At 33.6% G+C, this 8,923-nt stretch overlaps 1 protein-coding gene across 1 annotated transcript; it reads right to left on the minus strand.

The window, feature by feature from the left end:
* Nucleotides 1–243: 243 nt before the first annotated feature.
* On the minus strand, nucleotides 244–2,972 carry LOC119076257 (skin secretory protein xP2-like). Its single transcript, XM_037182925.1, has 7 exons — nucleotides 2,867–2,972; nucleotides 1,600–2,148; nucleotides 1,489–1,540; nucleotides 1,269–1,316; nucleotides 1,089–1,203; nucleotides 909–1,026; nucleotides 244–768 (listed from the first exon to the last, which is right to left on the minus strand). The coding sequence occupies exons 1-7, from the start codon at nucleotides 2,876–2,878 to the stop codon at nucleotides 571–573; spliced, it is 1,092 nt and encodes a 363-aa protein (XP_037038820.1). The 5' UTR covers nucleotides 2,879–2,972; the 3' UTR covers nucleotides 244–570.
* Between the last annotated feature and the right edge of the window lie 5,951 nt (nucleotides 2,973–8,923).

An 8,923-nucleotide genomic window follows, 5' to 3' on the forward strand; every position in this document is an offset into this window, starting at 1 on the left:
ATGTTGCTTCTTCATTTTCATTGTGATGTTGATTTGATAATTTCGGCATCACATTACAAATCACTTGGCGATGTTTACGTTCATTATAGTAATTTCATTTAATATTTAATATCTCTCCTTCTCCTCCCATTTCTATAAAACTGAATTGATTGCAATGTTAGCTCTTGTCTTCTTCTTTTTTTTTGCTTCATCAATGAAAATCTTTTATTTCTTCAATGTGTGTAATGTGTGTGTGGATAATGACATAATTCTTAACAAGCCATTTAATTTGTGGTTTTACGGTGGAAATAACATACAATTTGTCATCATACCTTAGATATATATAGATATTGATTTGATGGTAACAACGAAGGTATAAATACCCGATGGTTTCGATGAATTGGTCTTGCATTTTAAAAACAAAATGTAATATGTCGATTAAATGGAAGATGTGTATAATTACCAACTAAAATTGCCTGATGTTCAGCATTTTTGTAATTGGAAATTTCTGAGTATAAGTCTAAAATCGCGTATGATGTAACTTTTTGGTCATATTTGTAGTTTTGTTGTTTCTATTTATTCTACTATTGTTTAATGATGGTAACTATATTCGTGACCTAGTCCACTGAAACTGGTGTAACTCCCATGACCACCGTAGTAGTGTCCGTAATGATCGTGATGATCATGATGATGGTCGACCGCAACAGGTACTTGTACAGGGACCTTTACTGGAACTGGCACAGGTCTATCAACAACGTATGGTACATGCTTTTCCACATGAACGGGTACCTGAGATGAAGAAACAAAAAGTTTTTTTTCTTGTAGTGAAAATCTCATCATTCTTTAAGGAGATCAAATCTTGTGAGGCGGGGTTTTAAGAGTTTTAAGAGTCGAAAAATCAATTATTTGAAAAAATATAAATGACTCACCTTAACTGGTACTGCTACTTTGACGGGATATGGTTTTTCCACGGGTACATGAACGGGATATGGCCGATCCACATGCACTGGATAATGCACTGGCTTTTCAACGACTACTGGATAAGGCCTTTGAGGAAAAGAACCGAAAAATCAATCATCGATTCAAAAAAGAAAATGTTTCGAAATTACTTTTCGACATGTACTGGATATGGACGATCAACAGGTACTGCGTATGGACGATCGACTGGCACATGTTGAACTACTGGGACTTTCTTCACAACGGGGTATGGTTGAGGAACATGTACTGAAAAATAGATATGAAGAGAGTTAAAACTTAAGTCTGGCGTTCAGACAACTCGAATAAATTACCTGGAACATGAACTGGGTATGGTACTCTTTTCTCGACTGGATAGGGTGCTGTGAAAAGAGTTTATTATTGCTTTAACATTTCGAACACAGGCCAGTTATATGGCAGGAGTAGTTTTCGAGACTCCAAAGAGGAATCTCCGAAAATTTGATTTTTAAAAAGATTTTAAGAAGCTGACCAAAAAACAAAAAATATTCTGGTCATTGAAATTGTGTGACTCACCTGGGACATGTACTTTAACTGGATATGGAACGTGCTTTTCAACAGGGTACGGCTAGAACATAGACTTTTAATTTCCGGAAAATCTCAAAAATTATATAAAATCTATCCTACCTGTGGCACGTAAACCTTAACTGGTACTGGACGATCTACTGGAACATGGACGGGATATGGAACTTTCTTCTCAACTGGGTACGGTTGTGGAACATGAACTGGCACTTTAACGTATTCTTTTACGTGGACAGGGACATGTTTCACCACTTCATAGGGCTGTGGCACGGGTACGGCAACTTTATATGGGACATGCTTCTCAACAATATGTGGAATATGCTTTTCTACAGTATATGGCACTGGAACACCCTTTATTAATGTGTGCACTTTCGTCACATCGGTATGTCCACCCAGGTAGAATCCGTGACCGTATCCGTGTAATCCATTATATCCGTGATAGTCATGGGCATGATGGTCATCAATGTAAGCGCCACCTAAATGTCCACCGCCCAAGTAGCCAACATCTAATCCATTAATACCATATCCGTATCCTAAATCGAGTAAGCCACGCTTGTCCAATTTTTTTTCCAATGGAATAGCTTTGCTGTCGGACGATGACTTCTTGCCTGATTCGGCTGTTGCCGATACGAACAGAAGCACAGATATGCACAACTAGAAAATGGAAAATATAATATTCATTATGTTAAATGCATAAAGAGCATTTGAACCATATACATCGATTGAATGAAAATTTGCATAATATGTATAGTCAATGGTGCATAATTATAATGATTTAATTGAATTGATAAATGATTCGTTTATTGTTATGCAAGAAAACTGGTAAACGAGTTTTGGGAAATTTATAAACATTTTTCGAATTAATTTTTCTTTAAGCGTGCGTGCACAAATTGTCCATCAAAAAAGGAAATCGGAAAGTCGAAGTAGCGATTTGTATTTGATAAAAATTAATAAGCCGACAATAAATGCAGCTCTGAATGAACTAATTTCACTTTTTGTTGAATCACATTATCACGAAAGTGTAGCAGTGTTGTCGGTGTGCAATTTTTCAATTTTTTCTTTTCATCAACCTCGTTAAACAATGAAATTCCATTTAAAATTTTTGCTGCACACTCTATTTTCTTTTAATTAATTTTTCATCTCTATAGTAGAACATAAGCACAGTGTTAATGTGCTTCCATATCCGATATCCTCTTGACCGAAAATCCTTTATATTGCCTGAATCACATAATCTGCTTCAGTTGACTGAATAAATTTTAAATAAAAATTCTTTAAAAAAAAAATTAAAGCAAAAAGTCCACATTAGAATCTATCTAACTTTTGCGAAAAGTAAAACTAAATAAACAAAACATTTTTTTCTTGTTAAACTCACAATTGTTTTCATTGTAAATCACTTAAAATATATGTGACTGGATGATCCCAGAACTGAAACTGGATGCTGAGATATGGTAACTTGCTGCTTTTATACTAACTTACCAATGAAGTTCACTTTCATTTTATATATATACCCAAGCATGATTGTATTCACAAACTCATGAGTATACTTTTAATATCAATGGAAGGTAGATGGTTGTGTTATTATGTTTGGTTTCGTCGGTTACGATATTTTATGAGTAGATGTTGAATGGTTGATGGTGCGAATTTGCAATATGCAAGGTTTTTTTTACAAAAAAATAATAATTTGGATGAGAGATTATTTCAAAGGTTTAATTGGTAGCATTACTCTACTTTGAGCTATGGAATGATTCTATTCTGTGAGTGGTATGTGTGAAGAGAACTTTTTTTTTACAATTTTTTGTTACAACTTAAGTATCATAGATATTATAAGCATGCTGTGGATATTTTTTAATTGTACAACACTCGAAAAGTATAATCTCTGAGATATGTAGGCAATACCAGCATTTAAAAAGGAATCTGACACCTCTTTTCGGAATTAACAGACTGCTTCAAAATCTAATACTTCAATCGTTTTGATGGTTTGACAAACATTTTTATTTATAACGGACATGCTGAAGCTTAGATGATTTCGATACCATACTCCGCTGTTTTTAGCCCCGTACGAAGTACTGGGGGTTTATAAGATTAATATGCCGTTTGTAACACGTCGAATTGGAAGCAGACAGTAAGGGCAAAGCATTTGGTTATGTTCATAGATGACGAATCCGCAATAAAAAAAATGTCCGTCCGTCCGTCTGTGACCCCTCTAGCTTGAGTAGATCACAACCTTTTCTCAAAATTCTTTTTTTCCCCGATTGGTATCGACAAAAGTAAGGTCAAGTTCAAAAATGGGCATGGTAGGGTCGGCCCTTCCAGAGCTAGGGCCCTATAGGTGTTTTTCAGTCTTTCGACGATATCTACCGAAATACGCACGCAAAAGCTGCTTGTGATATATCAAATGAAAGGTATTGACAAGTAGAACAAAGTTGCTGAACATTGTTTTTGGGTAAGATGCAACGCGGGCTTGTTGGGAGGGCTTAAAGGTCTTTACTCGGCCCTAAGTGTTTTTTGCACATAAATAGAGTAAATCTCATCCGATTTTGCTAGATTTAGTTTTTTATGGAAGGTAATTGAATACCGAAAATAACGTGGCGAAAAAAGTTTTAAATTTGGGCCCTTGGACTAAGGCCGCTACTCGGCCCTAAGTGTTTTTTGCACATAAATCGAGTAAATCTCATCCGATTTTGCTAGATTTAGTTTTTTATGGAAGGTAATTGAATACCGAAAATAACGTGGCGAAAAAAGTTTCAAATTTGGGCCCTTGGACTAAGGCCGCTACTCGGCCCTAAGTGTTTTTTGCACATAAATCGAGTAAATCTCATCCGATTTTGCTAGTTTTTGTTTCATTTGAGAGGTAATTGAATAGCCAATGGAAAGTTGGCAAAAAAAGTTTCAAATTTGGGCCCTTGAACTAAGGCCGCTACTCGGCCCTAAGTGTTTTTTGCACATAAATCGAGTAAATCTCATCCGATTTTGCTAGTTTTTGTTTCATTTGAGAGATAATTGAATACCCAATGTAAAGTTGGCAAAAAATTTTGGGTTTCTAAAATAATGTCGTAAATTGTTGGTTTTATTTGAAAGGTACTTCGTACGGGCTTTCGTAATTGCGCTATGCGCAATTTTAAAAATGAACACTTTCAGTAAATTCGACCATGCCCAACTTGACTTGCATTTTGGTAACAGACGCATTAGAGGGTTGTAGACGTATTAGGATTCCGGGCGTATTATGGTTACGGACGAAATAGGATTACGGGTCGTACGGGGCTAAGTCGCAGCAAACGCTCCGACTGTTCTGATGCCTTGTTTTTTTAATAAGAGTTGAATCAGCGTTGAAACGTTTGCTATTGCTGCAGCTATGATTTTTAGTGCTGAAGTATGAATTATTCAAACTCTAGGTCTATATTATACAGGTCTAAAATGCTCTAAAATTACTTGTCCTAATAAAATCTACCATAAAAGACTGAAAATCTTATATTGTTGCAAACTCAAAATTTTTGTGATAATCTCTCCTAATGATAATTCTCCACCGAACTACATTATCCAATTATGCATCGTTGGGAAACAAAATTGCTTCAATAAAAATGCGATTTCAAATCAAAATCTAGAACATTTATGATTTCAAGACAATAAATTTTATTTAAAGTACCATGTTTTCATATGAAAAATAAATTTTAATTAAATCACTAATTACGTTCGTTAACAACATAGTCGGTGATTTCAAGTGGTGTAAACGAACGCATGCAACATCAATAAAAATAATTTAATTCATTTGTCGTCAGTATTTGTAGTGAAAAAAAAATCCGCAAATCTCTCATGTATAATTATAATAAGAGTTATGTTGATTCGTATTTCGTAATTTTTTCTAATTGACCAGTAATCATAAAAATGTCTTGCCATTGAAATTGCAAGAATATTTCGAGAAAAACAAATGTTTTAAGGCTGATGATGAATTGGATCCATATAGTTTACTTTCGTTAAGTAGTAGATTATGCTTCTTTACCATAAACATTAGACTTTGACTTTTGTTTATTTGAAGCGACAATCTTTCAGGAAAAGTATCGTGATGCCATCAAATCCAAGGCTGTATACTTTGGGGAAGTCACGCAGATACAGATACGCGGGTTACACACCACAGTTGATGATAAAATGGCCGATTTCATACAAAAATTCACCTACTCTGATGATTCTCGTCGTCTTCATGATGTGGTGAATTTTTTTACATGTAAAATCATCAGTGGTGTGTTCCCGCGTATCTAATCTGCGTGACCTATTCAAAGTATACAGCCTTGATTAAATCTGCCGCTTTTTTGTTTAAAGCTCCGCCGCCATTTTGTACCAAATCTTTTACTTCATTTATTTTAACAAACATTTCACTATATAAGACCATCCACTGCTTATTTGTCGTCTTTGTCTGGAACATATTGGGAGCTGTTTCCGATATAGTTATGATTGAATTTTGTTTTATTAGTTTTTTTAGAAATTGCGTTATTGAAAATAGGCCCTGATCGAGGGGTGGATAAACTAAAAAAACAAGGTTCGAAGCCATCGAAAACAAAAACAAAAACTTTTAAAAACAAAAATATACAGAAAAAACAATAAAAAACAAAAAAACAGAAAAAACTAAAATAAAGTCAAAGCATTATAATTTGATCGATTCTACTCATTTAATTCATTTTTAAATAATTGTAGTTTTCGAAGAAATCATTTCGAAAACATTACAGTATAAAAGCTTACACATGCGCATTAGAGCTGTTTACTCGCGGTATACCTGCGGGTAATCCGTTCAAATGCACGCTTCTAAGCTTTTATACTGTAATGTTTTCGAAATGATTTCTTCGAAAACTACAATTATTTAAAAATGAATTAAATGAGTAGAATCGATCAAATTATAACGCTCCGGCTTTAAACAACAAAAAACGGTCAAAAAACTAGAAAACTAATCAAAAGAAGAAGAAAAAAAATAGAAAAACAACACAAAAAACCAAAAAAAAACAACCAAGAGCCATCATTTTTTTGGTTTAAAACCAAAAAAAAAAATTAAGAAAACAGTAAAACTAAAAAATAAACAAAAAACCCGAAATAAAACCAAAGAAAGTGAATGTTTTTTTGTTTAATTTTTGTTTAAAAACAGAAAAAAACATGAAAACATTTGTTTAAAAAAAACAAGGTTCGAACAAAATTTACGTTTATCCACCCCTCGGCCCTGATAGAGATACTACAGATGCACATCGTTGGTTTGAAAACATCTCTACATTCCTCCGCACCATCACACCTAGGAAGCGATATTTTCCGACAAAAGTTTAATAGGAATAGCTCCTGATGTGAGATGAACTGTACAATAAGCAATAGCTTAAAAATTAAAATTTTCTTCCTACTCGTTCCTGCAATAATTTCTAAGCAACGCTGTACTCGCCGGGAAAAAAATGTCTCTACATTTTTTATCAGTTAAATTGTATCGCAAGAATGGTCAGAACGTAGATTTATTAGCAGGCATGTAATATGTACATACGTATTGTACTACAATTCTTTTATCATTAATTTAGTACACGAAAGCTCCAATTCACAGTCCTATAGATCACGTACGCTATCAATGCTATGTATTCACGGAACTGAATGCAAAAAGCAAAATTCTTATCGAGTTTATAAAACCAATAGCTTTACGTATTTTCCACTTTTTTCCTACAAAATAAACCAACAACATTCTCTACATTCTCCCATCCCCTATACCATAAAAACTGATAACACTCCCGTATATATCTAGGCTACAGGTGTGAAAATATTCAATTTTCTGTGTTTTCCATCGAACTGGTAAGCTCAAATATAACTATGTCAGGAATAGCAATAGGAAATACCCCAAAGCTTGCATAAGTTCTTTTATATAATGCATATTACATCCCATAAAAGAATATCCTCTTGCATACCTAATAGAATTGAATTCGAATTCATTGATTTTATCGATTGTACCTGAAGCAATTTTGAATATTGGATATTATATGCACGGCATTATATTAATAAATTTCAATTCTGACTTTGTCGGTTTATTCTCTGTGTAGCCAATATTTTAACGCGCTGAGGAGAAAAAAATGTGTGTGTACTGAAAAGCAATGCAGGAAATGTTCGATATATTTTCCGTTTGAATAATAACAAAAAGAAAAAGGTGTAACAGGTTTCAGTTATGTGTCTGTACCAAATAGATGCGATTATGTTTAACAACATTTTACTTCTGCAGGATATAAAACAAAACACTTGCCATTTTTCCTATGTTATAAGACTTTGTAATAATCACTATAAAAATTGTCGTGTTATGTCGCTGTTGATATGAAGAAAGAAAAAAAAAAGTAATTTCTTGTTCCTGCAGTCATTAAAATGTGAATAATGAAATTTCTCGGCTTCTATTTTACCATATGTTTGTCTCTTATGGTTATTATAGAATTATTGTCCGGAATCTCAACATATTTTAAACTTGATATCATTTCACAGAGATGGTAATAGTTACGGTTTTATTACATTAACTCATTCAAAATTGAACCGAAAGTTTGCTATATGTACGATATAAGTAACGTAATACCATTTTTGTGTTGTTTGCTCAAAATAAAATGAAAAATTAAATAAAATTATATTATTTTGTTGTCACTGTAGGTTATACAACACCACCGGCATATTATTCTTGTATTGTATTCCAACATTTTTTTGTCTTTTTGAAAGATAGCTTATATTCTACACACGCGGATTTCAATACAAATAATATTCAACAGAATGTTGGAATCTGTCTGTAGAAGTTATATGGAATAAAAGAACATCGACTTCTCATAATGACATTATCCATGAACAGAATTTTACTCGTTGTTGAGAGTATTGTGCTTGATAGATACGCGTAATTAGTCGTTAATAGACAATTCTGTATCCGAGCGGCACAAAATGTTTCAAAAGAATATTATATCACAGCCAAAGATTTGTAGGCCGAGAGATTGTATGCATATATATGAGTCTCTTATGAGGCATCAGTTCGAGGCCTATGACATATATTATCACATTAAATGACAAACTGACAAGAAAATCGTTTCTGTTTTTTAGAACACTAGGAGGGTAGTAACGAGCACAGACTTAGTGATGACCTAGATAAATGCTAGAACTAACTTCGTTATGATTCTCCTAGCGCTCGAAAATGGAAGTAGAAGTTTTTCATGTCCAGTCTTATAATATATAATAGGTGTCAAACTGTGGCCTAGTGAGGGACAAATATACACACAGGGTCTCGTTCTATCAGATTTGAAAGCTTGCTTTACATTTTGTAGGTTTTCTTTGAAAAAAATAATTCAAATTAATTATTTCTTTTCTTTTCAAACTGCCGTGCCGACAAGCCGTGCCATTTTTACATATATAAATATCCTTTTACATGGAATTTTATTTCGAAATGAATAAAATTTACGTA

This window comes from Bradysia coprophila, unplaced genomic scaffold (assembly GCF_014529535.1).
Source record: "Bradysia coprophila strain Holo2 unplaced genomic scaffold, BU_Bcop_v1 contig_232, whole genome shotgun sequence".
In the NCBI taxonomy this organism is placed as follows: Eukaryota; Metazoa; Arthropoda; class Insecta; order Diptera; family Sciaridae; genus Bradysia; species Bradysia coprophila.

Coding starts and splice junctions, on each gene's coding strand:
- LOC119076257 (XM_037182925.1), bottom strand. Junction 1,541..1,599: donor TTAAGGTTTACGTGCCACAG/GTAGGATAGATT, acceptor TCTATGTTCTAG/CCGTACCCTGTTGAAAAGCA. Junction 769..908: donor AAGTAGCAGTACCAGTTAAG/GTGAGTCATTTA, acceptor TCTTCATCTCAG/GTACCCGTTCATGTGGAAAA.